This window comes from Ovis canadensis, chromosome 12 (assembly GCF_042477335.2).
Source record: "Ovis canadensis isolate MfBH-ARS-UI-01 breed Bighorn chromosome 12, ARS-UI_OviCan_v2, whole genome shotgun sequence".
In the NCBI taxonomy this organism is placed as follows: Eukaryota; Metazoa; Chordata; class Mammalia; order Artiodactyla; family Bovidae; genus Ovis; species Ovis canadensis.
The window spans coordinates 44,371,378-44,398,413 of record NC_091256.1 but is presented as its reverse complement, the minus strand read 5'-3'; the positions used below and the strand labels follow the sequence as shown (position 1 = coordinate 44,398,413).

The 27,036-nt window shown below is 35.4% G+C and overlaps 1 protein-coding gene across 8 annotated transcripts in view; it reads left to right on the top strand.

The window, feature by feature from the left end:
• The window catches only part of SDCCAG8 (SHH signaling and ciliogenesis regulator SDCCAG8), a 243,423-nt gene that overhangs the window by 14,609 nt on the left and 201,778 nt on the right, over positions 1–27,036 (top strand). For all 8 annotated transcript variants that reach the window (XR_011247670.1, XR_011247669.1, XM_069545550.1 and 5 more), the window contains exons 4-6: positions 2,075–2,188; positions 13,326–13,448; positions 19,352–19,492. Coding sequence is in view for 6 of the 8 variants with exons in the window: in XM_069545550.1 (XP_069401651.1) it covers positions 2,075–2,188; positions 13,326–13,448; positions 19,352–19,492 (378 nt within the window). In the remaining 2 variants the exon portion in view is untranslated. The remainder of the gene's footprint in view (positions 1–2,074; positions 2,189–13,325; positions 13,449–19,351; positions 19,493–27,036) is intronic.

Sequence of the window (27,036 nt, the reverse complement as noted above, 5' to 3'; positions counted from 1 at the left end):
TTATAGTAATAAGGTAAGATCACATATTCAAAATTCTTTGGAAACCTATGAAGTATGACACAAATAGAAAATGTCATGGCAACAATAACCACCTTGCATTTTCAATGTCTGTGACTGTTGGATACCCAGGCTACATGCTGAAAACTTGAAGACATGTCAGTTTCCTTTACTCACAGCTGAAATGTCCTAAGAGTACCCCCATATTAACACTTCATTCCAGCCTGACACAGACTTTCATGCTTAATTTCCACTTTAGAGAAATGGACTACATGTTCCTATTCAAAGTTTATAGATATAAACTATAATTTTGATAAAATATTTCATCATTCAGTGAATTTATTACTGTTTACACCTAGTTTCTAGAATGCTCTTAAGCATATATGGGTGGAGTACTTTTAAGTCTAGTAGATTAAGTTGCTATATCTGTTGAATGCTCTGACATGCTTCTTAGCATTTTTAAGTTAATACTGAGCAGTGATATTGCAAAACTGATTAACTTTAGATGAGCAAGAAGACTCATCATGATGATCAGTTCAATATATACAGTATATACCAATACATAGGTCTATTTATATTGGCTCTCTGTGAAAGAATGGATCTTAGTCCCTAAATGTATACAACCTACATATGATGATTATAAGCCATAATAATAAGTAGCTTTTGAAGACTGTACCCTTAGAATGCAGTTTCATAGCCAGTATGACATATGAGAAATATGTGGCTGTATTAAGAGTGAAATGAGGCAGTGTTGAGGTAGAAAATATGTCTAAACATTATTACTTGTTATTTTAAAATATGAACATTCAAACTATGATAAACATACAAGTGATTGTATATGAACATTTTCCACATGATACTAGCTTGTTTTTAATTTCCACATTGATTTTGCCCTATGTATACACATAGTAATAATTTATATTTCTCTATGCACCGAACCCCTTTCCATTAATGTTAATTATTATAATTAGTTGCTTTCTACTTACCACAGATAATTCATTTAATTAACATGTCTTTTGGTTTTAAATTTATTAAATGTGGCCAGAAGCAAAGCTCTACTTAATTATTCTGCCATGAGAGCTGGTACTTCACCATTTGTAGGAATTTCTATTAAATTGAAAAACAAAATGATTGTGTGTCTCATCTCAAACTTTCCTCTGGATTCATCTAACTGGTAGACCCTCATTCTCCCTTTCCCTAACTCTCTCTCTTCTTTAAATAATACCATGGTAATAGTAATAGTTGTAGTAGTAGCGTTAGTTGCTCAGTCATGTCTGACTGTTTGCGACCCCATGGACTGTGGCCCACCAGGCTGTACTGTCCATGGGATTCTCCAGGCAAGAATACTGGAATGGATGATATATGATTTATAAACCATTTTATAATCATTTTAGGATAAGGTCAGATGGATATTAAAAATCAATTATAGGACTGCTGCAATAGTAAAGAGAATTAACATTTGTTTTCTAAAGTCCTCAGTGCAATGTCTCACTTCCATGTATATCTGCTTTAGCACTCTAGTACTAGAGGCTCCAGAACAGCATAGCCTCCAATTGCCTTAAGTATTAGGGTCAAAAATGAAAAACCAGGTTTTGCTAATGTACTTCTTTTAGATAAAATTTTACCTCAGTGACACACATTTGGCATCAGACACTTGTCTAAAGAATCCTTTCTTCAGGCAGCTGTTCTGCAGTTTTAGCTAGCAGCCCTCTTCTATGGTGATTTCTTAAAAAGCTGTCCTTTCATCTCAAAATTACTGAATAGCACGTCACATTTCCAGATGGCTCAAATGGGTGGTTCATCCTAAGCCAAGTTATACTACTTGAGCATTTTTCCATTGCTGTGTGCTTTTTACAACCATTTTCCTTTTCCCTCTTTAAAAAATAGTTTTCATATTCCTGAATCTTATCTATTTATAGAATTTATAAGATGAAATAATACTGTTAGCCGCACTGTGATTTAGTCTATTTTTATTCTGTGTTTATATGACATAAGTGCTAAATTGAGTATGGAGATAGTATTAACTGATTCTTTGCTAAATCCAAACATGCTTCATTTGTTTTCATTTTTGCCTTAGAGGTCATCAGAATGTGAGGAAACCAATATGCCTACTGTCCACAATCTTGTTCCTATCATCAATGACCAGTCTCAGTACATTTATCATTTAGAGGCAGAAGTCAAGTTCTGGAAGGTAAGTATCCCATTAAAAATTTAAGCCAGACTACATTGTTATTAATAATAATATCTTGTTGAAAAATTGCTATTAATTAGTCTTCATGTTTATAGCAACACCTTGATGGTTGCCATCTTTCTGTGATTGAAAAGTCTGATGTGTAATCAGAGCTTCTCAAGCTCGGGAATGGTACTCCTGACCATGCCATTTCTGAGTACTTAATTTCCCAGTAGTTTACAGTTATATAGTAGTCTATTATATTTTGATAATATTCTCTTATGTTTTGGAATTTTTCCTTTCTACTCTGTTTGCTTTAGCCCAGCTGCTGCTGCTGCTAAGTCGCTTCAGTTGTGTCCAACTCTGTGACCCCATAGATGGCAGCCCACCGGGCTCTGCCATCCCTGGGATTCTCTAGACAAGAACACTGGAGTGGGTTGCCATTTCCTTCTCCAATGCATGAAAGTGAAAGTGAAGTCACTGAGTCGTGTCCAACTCTCAGCGACCCCATGGACTGCAGCCTACCAGGCTCTTCCGTCCATAGGAGTTTCCAGGCAAGAGTACTGGAGTGGGGTGCCATTGCCTTCTCTGTGCTTTAGCCCAGCTTATGGCAAATGCTTTGGAATAGTAATACCAGTCATTCTCCCACTCTTGGCAACCTGTTGAAACTGTAGTGCAGCAAACAGGGATTCTAAGCTGGTAGACTATATCTACCCCTTGTCAGTATAAAGATTCTTACTGTAACTTTGAATGAAGATAACTCATGGGAGTACTGATACTTAAAATCAAGAAACCAAATGTTGTCACTTATGGCTTATAACACTAGATGTTATATATTGCATGACTGTATGAGGTTTAGTAATGTTTTTAATGCCTTCCCAAAGTATGTTAGTGTCTTCGTTTTTTTTTTTTAATATTAATACATCAGATTATGTGATATTTTTATAGAACTTAGTGATATCTTTTGTATCATGTATTATCTTTTCAACTTATGGTTCCCAAAGTGTAAGTCTGATATGTAGCTTAAGAAACCTTTAAATATTTCATTGTCAGCTTTTCAAGGGAGTTTCCTGATCTTAGCATGTCATTGCTCCTTGTTCTTAGAGGATACATTCATTATTATACAGGTGTTCTTGGATTACTAGAAAAGCTGAAATAGTATCCTAGGACTCATTCCATTAATAAGCTTCTATTAATCGCTAAAATGCTGTGAGTAAAACCTGAAAGATATTGTAGGGGAGATAAAACATTGACTCTGCCCTTTTAGTGTCTTTGTTTGGGCCTTTGAATTAAACTGACATAAGATAGATTAACAGGATAAAAGGATACACATTTATTTAATGTAAGATTTATGTGACATGGGAGCCTTCGTAAGGAAATGAAGACCTGAAGAAGTGGTGAAACCTAAGTGCTTTTGTACTTGGTTGAACAAAGAGAAGCAGCTGTGGAAATGTACCGAATATGTGGGGAGGCTAAAGAAGATGAGTTCTTTTAACAGGGTCTGTTTGTACAGATTTCTCTCAGTCTCTACTCCCTGTCTCTGGTGATAAGACTGTTCTTTCTTCCTGGTGTAGGGAGGACATCGTTCACATGGGAGTTTTAGTCCTGCTTTCTGGAAGAAAAGGGGAAGTCAGAGCAGACTTGTGCCTGCTGTTTTTCACGAGCCCTTAGCTCAAGATAATTCTTCCAGAGTGGCATATTTTGAGATGGCAGGTTCTTCCACTGTGTAATAAAAATCGTAATAAACTTACCATCTAGTTGAGAGCACTATTACCTGTGAGAATCACAGCAACACGATAGTAAAGATACAGTGTGTTCCTTTATTTTGTGGTATAAACTATAGTCATAATAAGAGAAGAAGGTTACTAAAAGCTCACTGTCTTTGAGGATGTTTTCATGGGAGAGAAAAATCTTAAGGTGTAGGATGGTTAGATCAGCAGAAGGGAGATGAAAGAATTTAAAGGAAAAACAGCAACAGTGGAAGAAAATATTCAGGATGAATTTGATTTATTTATGGGGGTCATGAGGCATCTAGTCTACATTCCTTCAATGGAAGATATCTCTTAGAAATTTTTAAAATAACGCTGAACTGGTTAAATAGAAGATTACAAAATCCTTGAAAGTCAGACAGAGTATACATTTGATACATGTTAACAAGGAAGCAGGATATTGAAAGTAATGTTTGAGGGTTTAGAAACCTGAACAGTTTGCTTAATTAACAGATTTTGTTTTTTAGATCAGCTTTAGGTTTACAGAAAAAGTGGATGGAAAATACATAGAATTATCCTGTATTCCCATGTACTTTATAGTTCCCCAGCAGCTTCCCCTGCTGTTTACATCATGCATCACTGTAGTATGTTTGTTACAGTTTTTGAGCTAACACTGTTACATTATTATTTAGTAAATTCCTCAGTTTACATTAGCCTTCACTCTGTTTTACATTCTGTAAGTTTTTTAAAATGTGAAATGGTATATATCTACCATTACAGTATCATAGAGAATAGTTTCACTGCTTTAAAAATCTTCTGTGCTCTGCTTATTTATCCTTCTTTTCCTATCCGCTAAACCCCTGGCAACCACTGATCTTTTTACTGTCTCTGTAGTTTTGCCTTTTCCAGAGTGTTGTATAGTTAGAGTCATACTGTTTGTAGCCTTTTCAGATTAGCTTTATTGCCTTAACAATATACATTTAAGCCTCCTTAATGTTTTTTCATGGCTCAATAGCTTATTTCTATCATTGAGTAATATTCCATTGTCTGGATATAGGATTTTTTTTTTAACTACTCACCAATTGAAGGAAATCCCACTTGCCTCCAAGTTGTGGCAACTAGAAATAAATCTACTGGGTTTTTTTTTCACTCATTTGGGTAAATACCATGAAGCAAAATTGCTGGATCACCTGTAAGAGTATGTTTATTTTTATAACTGGCATACTGTCTTCCAGAATGGCTGTGCCATTTTACTTTCCCTCCAGCAGTGAATGAAAGCTTATGACGTGGAACAGTCCTTGTGAGAATTTGGTATTGTCAGTGTTTTGAATTTTAGTGTATTAGAAATATGTGATGCTATCTTGTTTTAATTTCAATTCCCCGATGACATACAATGTTGAGTATTTTTTCATATGCTTATTTTCCACTTATATACTGTCTTTAATGAGGTGTCTGTTCGGGTCTCTTGCCCATTTTTTAATTGAGTTGTACATTTTCTAATTGTTTAACTTAAAAATTTCTTTATATATTTTGGATACCAGTCATTTATCACATATATGTTTTGCAATTCTTTTTTCTCAATTTTGGCTTGTCTTAACAGCATCATAGAGCAGAAGCTTCTAATTTTAATCAAGTCCAGCTTATCAAATTTTTTCTTCCATGGACTGTGCCTTTGGCATTAAATCTAAAAATATTACCCAACCCAAGCTCACCAATATTTTCTCCAATTCTTTTTCTAGCTTTTTGATAGTTTTGTGTTTTGCATTTAGGTCTGTGCTCCATTTTTAGTTAATATTTTTGAAGGTATAGGATCTGTATCTAGACATTAAAATTTTTTTTTGCATATCGATATCCATTTGTTCAACACCACTTGTTGAAAAGACTATCAACATTGAGTTACCCTTATTCCATTTTTTAATTAATTTTATTGGAGTATAGCTCCTTTAAAATGTTGTGTTAGTTTCTACTGTACAGCAAAGTGAATCAGCTATATGTATATATATATCCCCTCTCTTTTATTTCCTTTCCATTTAGGTCACCACAAAGCATTGAATAGAGTTTGCTGAGCTATACAGTAGACTCCCATTAGTTGTCTATTTTATACATAGTATCAGTAGTGTGCATTTGTCAATCCCAATCTCTCAATTTATCCCCCTCCTCCTTCCATCCTTGGTATCCATATGTTTGTTCTCTATCCATTGTTAAAGATCCGTTGACTGTACTTGTGTGCGTCTGTTTCTGGGTTCACTATTCTGTTTCATTGATATGTTGGTCAGTTCTGTCACAAACATCACGCTGTCTTGATTATTGGAGCTTTATAGTAGGTCTTAAAGTCTGTCATTGTCGATCTTCCAATTTTGGTCTTTTCCTTCAGTATCATATTGATGATTTTAGATCTTTTGCCTATTTATATAAGCTCCAAAGCAGTTTGTAAATATCTACAAGGTAACATGCTGGAATTTTGACTGAGGTTGTGTTGAATCTCTCAAGTTAGGAGAAACTGATATTTTGACAATATTGAATCTTCCTATCCATGTACATGGAATATCTCTCCATTTATTTAGATATTCCTTGATGTCTTCATCAGCGTTTTGCAATTTTGTTCTTACAGATCTGATGCATATTTTATGTAATTTATACCTGAGTATTTAATTTTGTTGGTGTTAATGTAAATGGTACTGTGTTCTTAATTTCAAATACCAATTACTTATTGCTAATATATAGGAAAATAATTGACTTTTGTATATTAACCTTGTAATGTGCAACCTTGCTTAATGATTTATTTTAGCAGCTTTTTTTGATTCTTTGAGGTTTTCTTCATAGACAATCATGTCATCTATGACAAATATAGCTATCTTTTAAAGAATTTCTTCTTTTATAGCTTTTATTTCTGTTTCTTGCCTTATTGTTTTAGTTAGGACTTTTAATATAATGTTGAATAGAAGCGATAAGAGGTGACCTCCTTGTCTTAATCTTAGTGGGAAACTACCTGTTGTCTCACAGTGAAGTACAGTGTTAGCTATAGGTTATTTGTAGATTTTTTTTTTACTAAACTGAAGATTTTTTTCTTTATTCCTAGTTCATTGAGGTTTTTACCTTGAATGGCTCCTGGATTTTGTCTCTTGCTTTTTTTTACATCTATTGATAGGATCATTTGATTTTTTTCTAGCATGTTGAATTATTTTGATTTTGAAATATTGAGCCAGACTTGCATAGGTAGATTAAATTCCATTTGGTCCTGTTGTATGATTCTTTTTATACATTGTGGGATTTGATTCACTAATGTTTTGATTTTTCATCTATATTCATGGGATATATTGATCTGCCATTTTTCAGCCCTGTAGTCGCTTCATCTAGTTAGGTTAGGATAAAGCGGACTTCCTAGAATGAGCTATAAAGTATTCTCTCTGGTATTTTATAAAATATATTTTAGAGAATTGATCTAATTTCTTCTTAAGATGTTTATCAAAATTCACCAGTGAACCAATATTAGGACTGGTACTTCCTGTTTTAAAAGAGGATCAATTATTTATTCAATTTCTTTAATACAAGTAGGCCTATTCAGGGCTTCCCTAATGGCTCAGACAGTAAAGAGTCTGCCTGCAATACTGGAGACCTGGGTTCAGTCTCTGGGTTGGGAAGATCCCCTGAAGAAGGAAATGGCAACTCACTCTAGTATTCTTACCTGGAAAGTCGCATGGACAGAGGAGCCTGGCAGGCTACAGTCCCTGGGGTCTCAGAGTCGGACACAACTAAGTGACTTCACTAGGCCTATTCAGATTAACTGCCTTTCCCTTAAGGGGTTTTGGTAGATTGTGTCTTTCAAGGGACTGGTTCATTTCCTCTAGGGTGATCAAATTATGGGCTTTGCTCATAGTATTCCTTTATTATCCTTTTAATGTCCATAGAGTCTGTGCATGTGTGCTAAGCTGCTTCAGTCATGTCTGTTTTTGTGCAACCCTATGAACTCCTCTGTCCATGATTCTCCAGGTAAGAATACTGGAGTGGGTTGCCATGCCCTTCTCCAGGGGAATCTTCCTGACCTAGGGATCAAGCCTGCATCTCTTGTGTCTCCTACACTGGCAGGCGAGTTCTTTACCACTAGCGCCACCTGGAAAGCCCCATAGAATCTGTAGTGGTATCATTTCTGAGATTAGTCATCTGTGTCTACTCTCTTTTTGTCTTGATTAGCCTGGCTAGACTCTAATCAATTTCATTGATCATTTCAAAGACCAATCTTTTGGTTTTGTTGCTTTTCTGTCTTGATTTTCTGTTTTTAATTTCATGTGTTTCTACCCTACTTTTTATCATCTTTTCTTTTACTTACTATTGATTTAATTTCTTTTGTTGTTTGTTTTAGTTTCCTGAAATTATTGTCTTGAAATCTGTGTTCTTTTTAATGTTTCCCCTGATTTAGTTGCATCTCACAAATTTTGATGTGGTATTTTCATTTTTGTTTAGTTCAAAATAATTTAAATTCTTTTCTTAAAACTTATCCTTGACCTGTATATATTTAGAAGAGTATTATTTAATCACCACATATTTTAGAAGTATTCCAGCTATCTTTCTGTTATTGATTTATAGTTTAATTCCATTGTGGTCTGACTTGATGGATGTGAGTTTGAGTGAACTCCGGGAGATGGTGATAGACAAGGACGCCTGGCGAGCTGCGATTCATGGGGTCGCAAATAGTCAGACATGACTGAGCAACTGAACTGAACATACTTTTTGTGATTTTCATTCTTTTTAATTTGTTGATATATGGTTTTAGACCACAGAATATGATGTGTTTTGGTGAATGTTATGTGTTAGCTTGAGAAGAGTGTATATTTTGTTGTTGTTGGATGAAGTAGTATATAATGTCAATTAGACCCAAGTGATTAACGGTGGTGTTCAGTTCAACTATGTGCATACTGATATTTTGCCAGTCTGCGAGATCAGTCAATGACTGATAGAGGGATGTTGAAATCTCTAACTGAAGTAGTAGATACATCTATTTCTCCTTGCAGTTCTATCAGTTTTTACTTCATGTATTTTAATGCTCTGTTTTTAGGCACATATACATTAGGATTATTATGTCTTCTTGGAAAGTTGAACTTTTTATCATGTCATGCCTCTTTATTATGCCTGATATTTTTTTCCTTACTATGAAATCTGAAATTAATATAGCTACTCTAGTTTTCTTTTTTTAATTGTTCTTATGTCTTTCTTTTTAAAAATATCTATATTTTATTGAAGTATGGTTGACTTACAGTGTTTCAGGTGCATAGCAGGGTAATTTAGTTATACAAATACACATATATTATTTTTGAAATTATTTTCCATCATAGATTATTACAAGATATTGACTATAGTTCCCTATGCTATACAGTAAACCTTTGTTGCTTATTGCATATCTATTTGTTTAATTAGAAATCTAGCATTCTATTCATATTAAATCAAACAAGTGAAATAATACTGTCATAATTTTTAGTTATGCATAAATTCATAAGCTTTCTAAAATGTATATATTGCACATATTTATATATATGTATACAAAAGCTTTTCTGCTACACTTGATAAAGGCTGAGAAAGAACATCAAAAAAAAAGAGATGAAGAAATTGAAGAACATAAACTAAATGAAATGAGCACTGAATATGAGATAGAAAAAGTGAAACAAACTAGATAAAAGTAAAAGATCATCATATAATCCAGTTGTTTTTAAACATGATTGATTGCTCATTAGAAACATATCTGGAGCTCTGGAGAAAAGAATATACAAATGCTCAGTAGCTTTCTTTTGATTTATGTTAGCATGGTATATGTTTCTCCATTACTTTGTGTGTCTTTAGATTTAAAGAAGGCTTCTTGTAGACAATGTGTACTTGGGTCTTGTCTTTTATTTACTCTGGCAGTCTGTCTTTTAATTGATATAGTCAGAGCATGGATGTTTAAAGTGGTTATTGACACAGTTGGCTATCTATGATACCTGCCATATTTTTTACTGTTTTCTATTCATTGCCCTTGTTCTTTCTGCTTTTTTTTTTATTTTTTTGTACCATCTCCGGTTTTGAGTTAGCATGTTATTTGATTGTAATTTTCTCCTCTCTTAGCATATCAATTGAATTTCTTTAAAAAAAAAAAACTTGTAAGTGGTTGTCCTTGAGTTTACAGTTACCTTTACAACTAACCTAAGTGTATTTTCAATAAACACTTCAGGGGTTGGAAAAATTCCTTTAAGCAGAGTGTTCCCAGTTCCTTCCTCCTGATCCTGATGCATTTTTGTCATTCATTTCAGTTATCCACAACCTATGATCACTATATCAGTTAAGTTCAGTCGCTCAGTCGTGTCCGACTCTGTGACCCCATGGACTGCAGCACGCCAGACCTCCCTGTCCATCACCAACTCCTGGAGTTTACTCAAACTCATGTCCATTGGATGCCTTCCAACCATCTCTTCCTCTGTTGTCCCCTCCTCCTGCCTTCAATCTTTCCCAGCATCAGGGTCTTTTCAAATGAGTCAGCTTTTTGTATTAGGTGGCCAAAGTATTGGAGTTTCAGCTTCAGCATCTGTCCTTCCAATGAATATTCAGGACTGATTTCCTTTAGGATATACTTGTTGAATCTATATACACTATTGCTAATATGATACTGAGCAAATTGTTATCTGTTATATCAGCTAACATTAAGAAAAATAAAAGATTATACTCATCTCTATATGCCTCCTTAGACTGCTTTTTCTTTCTTTATGTAGATCTGAGTTTATAACCTAAATAAATTTCCTACTTCTTGAAGAACTTCCTTTTAACATTTCTCGTAAGGCAGGTCTACCAGAAACAGATTTTCTAATTTTGGTTATCTGAAAAAGTCTTTGTTTTTCCCTCACTTTTGAAGGTTGGTATCACTGACTACAGAATTCTAGCTTGTTGAGGCTCTTTTCATTCAAAACTTTAAATATTCTGTTATACTTTGTCCATGCCTGCATGATTTCTAAAGAGTACCTCATGTAATTCTTATCATTGCTTCTCTATAGGTAAGGTTTTTTCCTTCGACATCTTAAAAAAAATTTTTTTTTCTCTTTGTCTTTGATTTTCTGCAGTCTGAATATGCTATACCTGGGTGTAGATTTTTTCAGTTTTATCTTGCCTGGTGTTCTCTGAGCTTCTTGGATCTGTGGTTTGGCACTTATAATTAATTTAGGGCAATTCTCAATCATTATTCTTTTAAATATTTCTTCTCCTCCTTTCTGTCTTTCTTCACCTTTATTATTGTTCCACAATTCTTGGATATTCTGTTCCGTCTGTATCATTCTTTTTGTTCTTTGCATTTCAGTTAGAGAAGTTTCTGTTAACACTTATTCAAGCTTACTAATTCTTTGTATGTGTCCAGTCTATTAATGACCCCTTCAAAGGCAACCTTCGTTTCCTCTGCAGTGTTTTTGATTTCCAGCATTTTGCTTTTTTTCTTAGTTTCCATCACTGCTTATATTATCCATCTGTTCTTGCATGTGAACCACTTTTTCCCATTTGACCCTTTAACATGCTAATCATAATTATTTTAAACTCTCCATCTGATAATTCCAGCATCTTTGCTATATCTAAGTCTGGTTCTGTGTTTGCTTAGTTTCTTGCAACTGTGTTTTAAGTTTTTTAGGATGCCTTCTAATTTTTTGTTGAATTCTGGACATGATGGATTGAATAAAAGGAACTGAGGGAAATATACATTTAGTGTAAGGTTTTTTTATTTGTTGTAGAAGTTAGACTGTTTATTATTTGCTGTTACTGTATGTGTCAGAGGCTAAAATTTCCTCTAGAGTTCTGGTTTTGTCTCTATTGTTGTCTTTGGATTTCCCTCAAGAATTCTTAAATATATACTGAGATGTGCAGTTATTTCAGTGTCTTCCCTTGTTATGATACAAGAGTACTTTTGATGTGGTGGTAGGGTATGGGAGTAGGGGGAGCATTTAGCAATCCTATGATCATGTCGCAGTCTTCTAGTGACTCTGTATATCCTTCAGAAGTGTTTCTCAGTCTCCCTCTCCCCTTAAGTGAGACGAGAAGGCTAGGAAGCTGGAGTTGGGTTTCTGCTCGCTTTCCCCAGGTCACTTAGGTTCTGGGGAAAAAAGCAAACAGCAGTTTCTTAGGCTCTGGTAAAATAGTTTCTCTTGAGGCAGCCCTGGTTAAAAAGAACAGAATGCTTTTGGGTTACTTTTCCTCTCCTACTGGAGGAAACAGGAGTGGGCTTTCCTCTAGTCTTTGCTATTAGAATCTGCTCGTGTCCTGGAGATAAAGCTCATAAAAGTGTAGGAGACACCTTCCCCTCCAGAGACTGGGTTCTTCTGGAGTTTTTAACTCAAACTGGTCTATACTAAGCTTCCAGCATTTCATCAATTATTTTTATCTTTTTCTACCACACCACTGGGTCCTCCAGAAGTTTCTGCTCTGCTGGGTTGAGGTTCTCAGGAGTACTTGTCTTTCTTTCCATTCTTAGGGATAATAGTTCTCCCTGTGACCTTAATTCTCTGATGGGTCTAAGAAGAGTAGTTTATTTTTAAGCTTGTTCAGCTCTTTTTCTAGTTATGAAGATGGGAGTGATGTCTTCCAAGCTTCTTATATGTCAGACCAGAAATTGGAAGTCTGCAATATTTGTTTAATTATGGTTTTCAATTATAGCTTTGATTTTTTTTCTGAATAAAATGAATGGGGTGGAATTTTTATACGCTGTGCAATAGTTGTTTATTATAACAGTAATGAAGATTAAGTATTATACCCTCAATATATCAGTATTTTTTATATTTTTTCAGGGTGAGATGCTACTTAATAGCTATACAAATTGTTATATACCTATAATTCTTTATATTACTCCCTGCGCAGCCAAGGAAACACTCTTTAAGAACTATCCATCAGACTTTTTTCACTCATAATTTCCTTCCATCTGGCTACCAGTTCATAGATAGTCATTGTAACTTTCCTCACCTTTCTGCCTCAGTGTCCTTTATTATCTATATAGACCTCTGTCAGTTTTCAATGTTATTGGCATTTGAGCATGAATAATAATATATCTTACTTTATTTGTTTAGGGGTGTATCTACCTCATGTTTAAAAGTCTTTTAGATAAGCCCTTTAATTAAAGAATTTATATAAGTCTGTTGAATAAAATTGTCAGAAACCACACAGTCCTGTGGTATGGCCATTAGCAGGCCATCTACTGTCTTCCCCCAGCCTTCTCTTTGTTAGCTAATGCTTGAGTTTCTTGTTTGTCAAAATATGATTATAATATTTCAGAAAATGGATAGAGAGCATCAATCTCCATGCTTCATATCATGTTGGATCGTCTAGTAATCAACAAAATAAAAGCACTACTTAAGATTGCTTAATGTATGCAGTCTGCAAGTGGCATTTCTTAAAAAGAAAAAAAAAGGAAAGAAAAAATGCTTAATGTATTTGGTGTTTGTTTCTGCTTTTTATAGGAGGAACTCTCTGGAATGAAAAATAGGGTACAAGTAGTTGTGCTTGAAAATGAAAGGCTCCAACAAGAGCTGAAATCTCGAGGACAAGAAGAAATGAGGGAGCAAACACTTCTGGATGCATCTGTGAGCATTTATTTAAATCATTAAACTAAAATATATATAGTCTGAATGTTGCTTCCTACCCTCTCCCTCAGCCTTCTCAACTGCTTCAATTTTTTTCTTAAAGTTTGGCAGAAGTGCTGTTCTGGTATTTACTTGGGGCTGCAGAAATTAAAATTTGCTGTGGTGGTATGAATCCTCAAATTAAACGATGTAGTGGTGCCTAGCAGCCACTCCAGTTTCCTCTCTGAGCATTACCATTTGTGTTTTTTCCATACGAAAGAGCAAGCCTGAAAGCAGGAAGTATGTCATATAGGAAGTATGTTAACAGAGCTGGACTTTGTTAAATCCAGCAACTGTTCAGAATTGTAGTTTAGATTTCTGTTGTATTTCTCTAAATCGTCTTTGAACTTTGAGTTCCAATAAGTCTAATTAGCATGGTGTAGGAGTAGGCTGCAGTCCATGGGGTCGCTAAGAGTCGGACACGACTGAGCACGCTGAGCGACTTCCCTTTCACTTTTCACTTTCATGCATTGGAGAAGGAAATGGCAACCCACTCCAGTGTTCTTGCCTGGAGAATCCCAGGGACGGGGGAGCCTGGTGGGCTGCCGTCTATGGGGTCACACAGAGTCGGACACAACTGAAGTGACTTAGCAGCAGCAGCAGTAGCAGGAGAAAGAACACTGACATGTGTGTCCAAGATTCAACATGTTAATCTTCCCATTGTCCCTAACAAGCTGGATGTTTGGCAAGTAATTTTATAGGACTTTCAGGCTTGGCTTCACCTTGTAGGTCCTCTGTTTATTGGAAATTTGAGAAATTCACCAATATTAGCTGTCCTTAGTCTTTAATGTGAATGGGGTTTGGGATACTTACTGACAGTGCAGATCCTGGGCTTTATCCCTGAGAACTGGTCTGGGTTAGTCTTTGAGCAAGTTGCCAGAGTGAATCTAATATCGGTGGAATACATTTTGAGGAACAGAGAATTGTATGATCTCTATAATTCTGTGACATAAAATTTTTATGATGATATTTAAATAGTTTAAATTTAATTTCTCCTTATGAGTTGTCAGAGATACTTTTGCCTTCAAAATAGTTTTTACTCTTTTGCTATGGGGTAGTTGATAATAGTTGTTCTGCTTTTCGAGACAAAACTCAATTTTCTGTGGGAAAGTTTTGGTACTTGCCTGTTTTGGCTTTACTTTGCAGTGTATTTTGGTGCTTTTGACTTAGTCATTATTAGTAAGTTCTGTTTAGGAAAAAACACAGCTGTTTTAATGTTTTACCTAGGTGTCCTCTAATTTTTGAAGTTTTTTTCTTAACCTGACCTGATGTTTCATTTGTAATCCTAGAGTTCTGTGTGTTAGAATTTGCTATTGTATCTAGATATGTTAAGTCTGAATAATAAAGTGAGCTGATTAGCATTTTAGTTTATTTTTCTGCAATTACACATCACTTTGTGATCAGCTATTTTCTTCATTATATAACTTTTTCTGAATGTTTATAGTATTGTATTATTAATATTAGTGTTTAAAATTTTTTGTCTTAGTTCCTATTATTTTGGGTCAATTTGAAAATGATTCATAAAAAGTACTTACAAGTAAGCTCATTTTTAAAATATTCTTTTGATTTTCCTCCAAATATGTAGTGAACAGTGACTCAGTTATTCATAGTCTTTGATATTTATACAATGCAAAGAAGTGGAAGATGGGGAAGTGAAATGAGAAAGGAAATAAGGCAGACAAGTGAATCAGGGGGCAAGAGAAGTGAGTAATGCAAAAGGGGAAGGAAATGATGGTAAAAGCACACATGCTTTGCCTTATGAACAAAGGAAACTTGCTTAAGAAAACTGCAGATAGACAGATTATAGAAAGGATAGAGTTGTAGAGAGCTTTTTTAAAAAAAAAAATTCACATGAGCTAAAACATAATGCAGATATTAAAATGGTTGTTGGGTATGTCAGGTGACCTTGATACCTGTTTTAATGTTAGTCTTCTGTGTTATTTTGTTGTTACAGAGTTACTTCTCCCACTTGCTACTTGTGGAGGTGAATTGAGGCATTTTGGCAAACCTATGAATAGTGTTGTATTGAGAGTTTTGATGTAAATAAAGCTATTTAGAATATCTTAAATATAAACAGATCGAGAGATATCATCTTCCTTTTTTCCTAAACTCTTTTTAATGAGCCTATTACCATGTTGATGGTAAATCTTGCCAAAGCTATTGGCAGATTTGACTATATATTTTCAGTGTTTCTCAATGCCTTCTTTGGAAAAACAACTGAAATATGTATATAGTAATAATTAATAGTTATTGATGACTGCATGGTTATGATCCAGGTATTGTATCAAATACTTTGTTTACATTATATCATTTCAGTCTTATGATAGCTGCATAAGGCAGGTGTTGTTACATCAACTTTCAGATGATTAAATTAAGATATACAGCAATTAAGTAACCTACAAAGCTAGAACTCAAACACAGCACTGTCTGACTCCCTTGATCCATCCACCTGGCCTTGAATTATGCTGCCTTTCTGAGTAGATTAGGAATAGCTTATCAATATTGAACCAAACCATCTTTGCCATGGACTGGAACTTTGATGGTAGCCTACACAACTTATAGCTTTTAGCTTAGTTTTTGACTTAACAGTTGAAGAAGCAAGCAGATTATTTTTAAATAACTAAAACCATTTAAAGAATATTTCATTTGCATCTTCATTTTTTATCATATTCCTTCTCAGGGGGCTTTTCTTGAGAGTTCAAAAATTGTATTAAAATACTCTTTTTATTAGGATTTTTTTTTTAGGTGGAAAATTTCTGAGCTATTTCTTTCCATGTCTGTTCATCCCTTCCATTCCAACCCCTCCCCTCAATTAAGAAATCAGAGGTCTTCAGTGATTTTCAGGGATATAAATGTAATTTGACTTTTTATATCTTGATCAAATATCATTCAAGTTTTTTGCAAGCTATCTGTGAAAGAACATGTCAATTAGAGTAGCACTTATTTCCAAACAATATATCATAAATCAATGATCTATAGTCTACATACATCCTCCAATTTCTCCATAGGAAATTTGTACCATTTTCCTTCGTTGCTCTGCAAGACTGTTTGTAATACAATCAAATCTTAGAAGATTTTTCCCTACTTACAGAATCAAGTTCAAGCTTATTAGCATGGCATACTTTACTTTCCAGATCCTTATTTAATTCTCTGGCTTCTCCTTGGTTTTTTTCCCCCACTTTCCCTGGTGGCTCAGACAATAAAGAATCTGCCTGAAGTGTGGGAGATCTGGGTTCCATTCCTGAGTCAGGAAGATCCCCTGAAGAAGGGAATGGCTACCCACTCCAGTATTCTTGCCTGGAGAATTCCATAGACAGAGGAGGCTGGCGGGCTACAGTCCATGGGGGTCACATAGAATTAGACACGACTAAGCAACTAACCGGAGAAGGCAATGGCACCCCACTCCAGTACTCTTGCCTGGAAAATCCCATGGACGGAGGAGCCTGGTAGGCTGCAGTCCATGAGGTCGCTAAGAGTGGGACACGACTGAGCAACTTCACTTTCACTTTTCCTTTTCATGCATTGGAGAAGGAAATGGCAACCCACTCCAGTGTTCTTGCCTGGAGAATCCCAGGGACGGGGAAGCCTGGTGGGCTGCCGTCTATGGGGTTGCACAGAGTCGGACACGACTGAAGCGACTTAGCAGCAGCAGCAGCAAGCAACTAACACACACACCTTCATAACTGATTTACAATGCCATGCCAATCTCTGCTGTACAGCAAAATAGCTCAGTTATACACATATTTGCGTTCTTTTTTTATATTCTTTTCCCTTATGGTTTATCACAAGATATTGAATATATCAAATAGTTCCCTGTGTTATACATTAAGACCTGGTTTATTGATTCTAAATGTAACAGTTTACATCTACCAACAGCAAGCTCCCAGTCTATCCTTCTCTCTTCTCCCTTACCCCTTGCCAACTGCAAATCTGTTCTTTATGTCTATGAGCCAGTTTCTGTTTTGTATGTAGATTAATTTCTGCCAGATTTTAGGTACAAATATGGCACATGAAAAGTGATATCCTATGGTATTTGTCTTTCTCTTTCTGACCTACTTCACTTAGTATGATCTTCTTTAGTTGCATCCATGTTGCTGCAAATGGCATTATTTCATTTTTCATGACTGAGTAGTATTCCATTGTGTATGTGTACCACGTCTTCTTTATTTATTCATCTGTAAGTGGACGTTTAGGTTGTTTCCATGCTTTGGCTATCATAAACAGTTCTACTTTCATCTTCTGACATTATTGCCTTGTACGTCAACCTTTAATAATACTGAATTTCCTAAAAGCCTCTGGGAAGCACCATGTTATTTCTCATCTCTGTGAGTTTTCTCATGGTGTGGTGTTCTCTCTTCTTGGCATCTAACTTATTTTTTTTCATCCTTCAAGATATCACACCAGTGTCAAAACTTCTCCAGAAACTTTCCTTGAATCTCCAGTTGCTCTTAGTATACCTCTTCTGTCTGGCCTTGTCCTGACACGCACACTTATGGCTTTACTAAATGGAAATTACCTGCTTAGGTTTTTCTCTTCTTCATTAGCCTATACACTCCTCAACGTTAAGATTGGTCTTGGTCATTTTTACCACCTACCACTGGCCACCAAGCTTTTAGCACAATGCTTGAACATAGTCAGTATTATACAAGTTCTTTGAACGTCCCAAAGAATATGGAATAGAATCTCAGAATACTACTTTGAATGAATACAATTTACCACATTCTAACATGATATGACACCACAGTATAGTTCTGTGTTTGGGGACATATCCTTGCTTATGAATACTACTGTGTCCCTTGGCCCTTAATACGAGTTCATTAATTACTTGTGGATAAATTAAATAAGTAATTTAGTTCTTGATTCACACATAAATCACCCAGATTTTGAGCTGCTTATTACACTGAATGCTGAGAGAATGCCAAAGTTTGCCAACTGTCAGTGGGTGCCCCAAATTCAGTCTATAGACATGTTTTGTCTGTTTGAAAAACTGACTCGGTATTTAACAGTGTTTCAGTTGAAGAGCCAGATATCTGCCTGATCTTTTTAAAAATCTAAAGATTTTTGGGGGTAATATGAGATGGCATTCACACATGGCAGCAGTTGACTGGAACTGAGTAGTGGCTTCTTTCTTGGGTTGCTCTGTCTTGATCCCTATGACTACTTTTTGGATCCTTGACAGGCAAGCTGCATGTCAGTTCTGTTTATCACCGTGCACTGTTTTTCACATTGAAGATAAATAATTTTCAGAAAAGGCATAGTGGTTTAGGACTCTGAAGCTAGATTGCCTGGGTTCAGATCCTAGCTTTGCCACTCATTAGTCACTTTCTACCTCTGTGACTTTTTGCAGTTACTCTCCGTAACGCAGTTTCCTCATCTATAAAATGGAGGTAACAGTGAAACTTGTCCCATAGGATTATTGTAATGATTAGCTAAGTTAATATATGTGGAGGATGTAAAAGAGTGTCTGGCACATAGTAAACCTTATATGTAGTAATTCTTATTATTAGTCATATCTTTATGAAATGTGGAAAATGGAAAACAAACCAAGAGAGGTTTATGTGCTTCAAGAGTATATGTCTCCAAAGAGGTAAAGAGAGAATTTCATTTGTTCAATACACTGATATACAGCCCTCTTTGTTCATTTACATTATTGCCTGTACCTGTAGGAATTCAACTTTGTAACACGTGTTTGGAATATGCCCCTAACAGCTTGAAAATGCAAAATAATTGTTGATTTGTATATAGAAGCATCTGCTATTTTTCTTATTCCTTTCATCACAGATAATCAGTATTCCATTTGTAAAATCTGTATATTGATTTAGAAGTTAAAAGTCGATTGCAAGTACTTTCACATTTTATTTTAGGGAAACATGCAGAATTCTTGGATTACAACAGGTGAAGACTCTAGGGTGGATGAAGCTGCAAAGAGATCATTTTCATGTGGCAATGCCGATACTGTCAAAGTTGCTTCTGCTGGTGAGGCTGAAAAATGGAAACTAGAACTGGTGAGTATTTGGGTACTTATATGCATCTACATTTTTGGTACTTTTTTATTGTGGTAAATATATATAGCACAAAATTTTCTATTTTAACTATTTAAAATTTTAAGTGTACAATTATTTACACTAAGTACATTCACAGTGTTGTTCAACCATAAACAGTACTCATTTCCAGAACATTTTCATCGTCCCAAACAAAAACTCTACCAATTAAATAATAACTTCCATTCCCCTCTTCCCACAACCCTTGGTAACATTTTCTGCTTTATGTCTTTATATGAGTTTGTCTATTCCAGATATTTCACTTAAGTGTTTCTCATTTTGTCTGGCTTATTTCATTGAGCATAGAGTTTTCAAGTTTCATCCATGTTGTAATGTGTATCATAATTTCATGTCTTTATAAGGGTGAATAATATTCCCCTGTACATATATGCCACACTTTGGTTTTCCTTTTATCTGTTAATAGATTTTGGGGGAGTTTCAACCTATTGGCTGTTGTGAGTAAGGCTGATATGAATATTGATGTACAAGTATCTGTTTGAGGTCCTACTTTCAAATATAATTAGAAAAGCAATTGTTGGATCATTTGGTAATTCTTCATTTTTTTTTTTCTGCTTCTCAGATTCAATTATTTCAATTGTTCTATCTTCAAATTTTCAGATTCTTTCTTCTGCTGCCCAAATCTCTAAAATCTCTTTAGTGAATTTTTTATTTCAGTTTTTGTCGTTTTCAGCTCCAGAATTTGTTTGGTTCTTTTCTATAATTTGTTTTCCTGACTCCCTTTTTTTCTTTGTTCATATTTTCTCTTAGCATTCTGAGTGTTCTTAGGCAGTCCTTTTAAAGTTTTTGTCTAGGAAGTCTGATGTCTGCAGTTTCATAGGCATGGTTCCTGTCAGTTTATTCTGTTTAATTGAGTGAGCCATGTTTTCCTCTTTCTTTGTATGCCTACTGATTTTTTGTTGTTGAAAACTGGGCATTAAACTGTTATATATGATAACTCTGGAAATCAGATACCCTATTTTTTTAAGGTTTGATATCTTTTTTATTGTTGAAGGCTGTCATAGTCCTTTAAAGAATTTTCCAAACGATTTCTGTAAAAACTATTCCTTGTGTGTGATCACTGAGATCTCTGTTCCATTAGCTCATTTACAGCTGATGTTTGAGACATTTCCTTGACTGCCAGCAGCTGAAACAAAGAACAAGAACAGCAAAAAGCCCCCAGAATATAGAACAACCAACTCTCCAAGTCTTTGCACTTTGACTGTGCTGAACTTTACCTTACAGTTAGGCCTGCTCTGAGCCTAGAGATCAGCCTGAAGTGAAAGCTTCAGGTCTTCTTAGGACTTTTCTGAGAATGCATTTTCCCTGGGCATGTTTGTGGCTTTCTAAACTCCCCATATACAGAGATGCGTCTGAATGTCCCAATTTCCTGAGGAGTCTAAAATAATTATATTTTAAGATCAAATGATACTTTTAAATACTTTGATCTGGGTGAAAATAATGGAATGATGGAACCAAAAATGGAATGTTCCAGGGGAAGATATAATGAATCATAGTTCCACTCTCATTATTATCCACAGGTTTTGTTGTTAAATTTTTCTAAAGGCTCTTTCTGGCCCAAATTTCCTTGCTCCTTCTCATTCTCTAATCCAAGCTTTTTTCTAATATTTAGGAAAGAGTTCCTTTCTTTTAAAAAAAAATCAGAAAGACTAAGTAAATTATACGGTTTTTTCCAATTGAATAAGCTATGGTAGCTGCTTAATACCCATAGGATTAAGACCAGTCTCCCAAGCCATCTGCTATTTTCTTCAAACTACATTTCCAGACTCGCTTCTCATTCTTCTGTCTTTCTCACAAGTATTGGCTATAAGCACGCACACCACTCACTTCTTGCTACTTCATAAGCTTATTTCCCAGTTCCATTTCTCTTTGAAGAATTGACTTTGGCTTATGCAATAATCCCTGCCTAAAATGCTTCCTTCTTATCCTCTACCTATTGAAATGTTTACCTACCAAACTTAGTTCAAATGTCCCGTCCCATCCTACCTTCCCTAATTACATGCTTCCATTCCTCCTTTTCCCACATTAGAATTAGTTTCCCTCTTATGTCTTCTCTTAGTATTCCATTTATAACTGTTATAGATTCACTTGTTTATCCTGTTTATGTCAAAGGTCAGTCTCTGCTTCTGTGAGCTTTATGTTCCAAGTCTTCCTCACTTCTTTCAAGGATTTCACTCTTGTACATATCTCCTCTTGCTCTTGTACCTTTTATCCCTCTTAACTGGGTTTTTAGCAAAATATGTACTATACTAGCTACTGTCTTAAAGCAAATAAACACAAAATATATTGTCTTCATCTTACATTCCCTTTGAACTATCACCCAGCTACTCCCCTTCATACCAAAGGCTTTCAAAGCAGTTGTCTACACTCACGCCTCTGCTCCTCACCGCCCATTCTCTCTTCAGCATACTTTATTTGAGCTTCCCCCCGCCATATCCCCCTAAACCATTTCTTTTCAAGGTCATTAATAATCTCCACGTATCAGTCTTCATCTTCCTTCCTCATCTCAGAGCAGCATTCTATAATATGTACATTAGTTGGTCATGTCATCCTTTGATATTTCTAATGACACAATTTAACATAAATTCAGAAAAGTATGCAAAACAAAAATGTACAGCTTTAGGATTTATCTCCAAAGGAACAACTATGTAACTGTCCCTGTAAGATGTCTAACATTACCATATCCCACGAGCCCTCTCCATGCCCACTCCCAATCACCACCTCTCATTCTCTTAAAGCTAAACACTAGCTTGACTTTTATGAAAATTGATCCCTAAGCATGATCCCCAAACACTCAAATTGATTTCTGCCTGGTTTTTAAAATATTACATAAATTGAATCACATAGTACTTATTCTTTTTTGTGTAGCTATTTTTCAGTATTATATTTGATAGATTCATATAGATTTTTAGTTGCATGTGTTAGAAATTTATTCATTTTCATTGATAGAACTACTATATGAGTATAACATAATTATGTATTTATGTATTGTTGACAGATATTTGTATTTTTCCAGTTTGGGGATATTGTGATTCTTGCTGCTATGAGCATTCTTTTACATGTCTGTTGGTGTGCATTGTACACGTTTATGTTGGGTATGTACCTTGGAGTGTCATTGTTGGTCATAGTGTATGTATATGCTCAATGTGAGTACATAAGGGCAAACTTTTCCAAGGTGATTTTTTTATTAGTTGACACTTCTGTCAGCAGCATGAGTGATACCATAGCTCCATTTCCTTGCCAGCACTTGATATTCTGTTTTTCTGGTGGTCTTGGAGTGTTCTCATTGTGATTTTTATTTTCATTTCTCTGATTTCTCATGTGATTGAGTATTTTCTCATATATCTATTGGCCATTTGATGTCCTTTTTTGTGACATGCCTGTTCAAATGTCCTACTTATTTTTTTGAATTATCTGACTGTTTTTTTAAAGCTCTTAATATGAGTATAAGCCCATTATTGGTAACCTCTGTTGGAACATATTTTCCTATATTTTGTGGTTTGTCTTGGAACTCTCTTGATAGTTTCTTTTTTCTCTTTCTTTCTTGATTAGAATTTCTTAATTTTAATGTGGTCCAATTTACCAGTGTTTTCCCTTTATTTTTTAGTATCTTTTGTGTCCTATATAAAAAAGCGTTTCCCTACCCCCAAGGCCATTAGATACTCTGAAGATATTCTCCTATGTTATCTTTCAGAAACCTTATAATCTTTCTTTTTACATTTAGAACTACAGTGTACATGGAATTTGTTTTTGTATCTGATGGGAAGTGTAGGGGGTTACTTTTCTTATCAGGTTATTTATATATCCCAGCATCATCTGTTGAGAAGACAATCATTTGCCTGACACCTTTGTTATAAATCAAGTGTACATATATGTATGAGTCTGTTTCTGGGCTTTGTGTTTTAATTCCTTGGTGTCTGTGTTACTACTTCTTTGTGCTATCACCATTCTGTCTTGATTCTTATAACCTTGTATCTGGTAGACCAAGTCTTCCAACATTTTTCTTAGAGCTAAAGCATGTCCTATTTCTTGCCTTTTGTATTTCCAAATACATTTATAATTAGTTAGCTTTCAAAAAGCCATTAAGTAGTTTTGATTGAGATTACATTAAAGGTATAGGTCATTTGTGAGGGGAAGAATTGATATCTTATGATAATATATTGTCTAATAGTAAAATTACATATCACTCTATTTTGTTGCTGAGTCACTTCAGTCATGTCTGACTCTGTGTGACCCCATAGATGGCAGCCCACCAGGCTTCCCCATCCCTGGGATCCTCCAGGCAAGAACACTGGAGTGGGTTGCCATTTCCTTCTCCAGTGCATGAAGATGAAAAGCGAAAGTGAAGCCGCTCAGTCATATCCAACTTAGCAACCCCATGGACTGCAGCCTACCAGGCTCCTCCATCCATGGGACTTTCCAGGCAAGAGTACTGGAGTGCGTTCGCATTGCCTTCTCCAATCACTTTATTTAGGTCATCTTTAATTTTTGTCAGTTTTTTATAGTTTCTGAATAAAGGCCTTACACATCGTTCTTTAGAATTAACCTCTAGATTTTTTATGGTATTATCATAAGCAATATACATATTTAAAATTTTCATTTTCTTATTCTTCAGTGCTAGTACAGAGAAAAGCCCATGGTTTTTGTATTTTGCCTGACTCCTACTTGCTTTTGATTAGTGTTATCATTGTATTTTTTCCCTATTGTTTTACTTTTAACATACTTATGTCTTCATATTTAATATGGGTTTCTTGTGGACAGCATATAGTTGAGTTTTGCTTTCTTTATCCAATCTGACAATATCTGTCCTTTAAACGTGATTATGTGTATACTTGGCTTTAAATCTACTATCTTGTTATGTCTTTTTTTTCCCTTCTGCTATTTCTTCACCTTTTCTTTTTTTTCCTTTCCTGCCTTCTTTTGAATTAGTTGAACATTTTAATGGTTCCATTTTATTTCCTTTTCTCACTCTGGAAAAATCTTTAGCACCAGCATTCACCTGGTTTTATTCAAGCCAACAACCCAGGGTTATTTTTAATGTCTTTTTCTTCCCCACATCTATTCAGTCATAAAATTCAGTCAGTTTTACATGAGTAGATAGAACTCCTATAGAGGAACATAAGCAAATCATTCTCTGACATAAATCTTAGCAATATTTTCTTAGATGGGTATCGCAAGGCAAAAGAAATAAAAGTGAAAATAAATAAGTGGGACCTAAAAACTTTTGCTATGCAAAGGAAACCAACAACAAAACCTATAGCATAGTAGAAAATATCAGCAAACTATGTGACCAACAAAGGGTTAATATCCAAAGATAGAAATATCCCATAACTCAATACCAGACAAAAACAGACAACCCAATAAAAAATGGACAGAGTACCCAGATAGACACTTTTCCAAAGAAGATATATAGATGACCAACAGGCACATAAAAAGAGATTATTAGAGAAATGCAAATCAAAGCCTTAGTGAGGTATCAGTTCACACTAGTCAGAATGGCTATCATCAAAAACTATACAAATAATAAATGCTGGAGAGATGTGGAGAGATGGGAACCCTTGTGCCCTGTTAGTGGGAATGTACATAGGTGCAGCCTCTATGGGAAATAATATGGAGGTTCCCTGAAAAACTCAAAATAGAGCTACCATATGATACCCACTCCTGAGTATTTATCCTCCCAAAACATGAAACCTCCTATTTGAGAAGACTCATGCCCCCCCAGTGTCCATAGCATCATTATTTACAATAGCCAAGACATGGAAGCAACTCGTGTCCATCAGCAGACAATTGCCTTAAAATATATTGTTTATATATATATGATGGAATATTACTCTGCCATAAAAAGAAGGAAATATTGTCATTTGTAGCAACGTGGATGGGCCAATAAAATATAATACTTAGTGAAGAAAGAAAAATACAAATTCTATATGCTATCACTTTTACATGAAATCTAAAAAATAATACAAATAAATCTATATACAAAACAGAAACAGACTCACAGACATAGAAAACAAATTATGGTTGACAAAGGAGAGAGGGAGTGAAGGAGGGACAAATTAGGAGTATGGGATTAACAGATACAAGCTACTATGCATAAAATAGGCAACAAGGATTTACTGTGTAACACAGGGAATTATATTCAGTATCTAATAATAACCTATAATGGAACATATTTGGAAAACTCAGCAGTGGTCACAGGAATGGAAAAAGTCAGTTTTCATTCCAATCCCAAAAGAGGGCAATGCCAAAAAGTGTTCAAACTACTGCACAATTGCACTCGTTTCATATGCTAGCAAAGTAATGCTCAAAATTCTCCAAGCACGGCTTCAACAGTGCGTGAACCATGAACTTCCAGATGTTCAAGCTGGATTTAGAAAAGGCAGAGGAACCAGCGATCAAATTGCCAACATATGCTGGATCACTGAAAAAGCAAGAGAATTCCAGAAAAACATTTATTTCTGCTTTATTGATTAAACCAAAGCTTTTGACTGTGTAGATCACAACAATCTGGAGAATTCTTCAAGAGATGGGAATACCAGACCACCTTACCTGCCTCCTGAGAAATCTGTATGCAGGTCAAGAAGCAACAGTTAGAACTGGACATGGAACAACAGACTGGTTCCAAATCAGGAAAGGAGTACATCAAGGCTGTATATTGTCACCCTGATTATTTAACTTATATACAGAGTACATCATCGGAATGCTGGGCTGGAAGAAGCACAAGCTGGAATCAAGACTGCCGGGAGAAATATCAATAACCTCAGATATGCAGATGACACCACTTTCATGGCAGAAAGTGAAGAGGAACTAAAGAGCCTCTGATGAAATTGCAAGGGAAGAGTGAAAAAGCTGGCTTAAAACTCAGCATTCAAAAAAAGAAGATCATGGCATCTGGTCCCACCACTTCATGACAAATAGATGGGGAAACAATGGAAACAGTGACAGACTTTATTTTCTTGGACTCCAAAATCACTGCAGATGGTGACCTCAGCCATGAAATTCAAAAACGTTTGCTCCTTGGAAGAAAAGCTATGACCAACCTAGACAGTATATATATATATAAGCAGTATATACATATTAAAAAGCAGAGCTAGGGTTTTTCCAGTAGTCATGAATGGATGTAGAGTTGTACTATAAAGAAATCCGAGCAGCAAAGAATTGATGCTTTTGAACTGTGATGTTGGAGAAGGCTCTTGAGAGTCTTCATCCAGGTGGCCGCATAATGTTGAGCAGAGTTCCCTGTGCTACACAGTAGGTCCTTGTAGGTTATCCATTTTAAATATAACAGTGTGTACATGTCAATCCAAGCTCTATAACCATCTCTTGAGAGTCCCTTGGACTGCAAGGAGATGCATCCTAAAGGAAATCAGTCCTAAATATTCATTGGAAGGACTGATACTGAAGCTGAAGTTCCAATTCTTTGGTCACCTAATGCGAAGAACTGACTCATTGGAAAAGACACTGATGCTGGGAAAGATTGAAGACAGGAG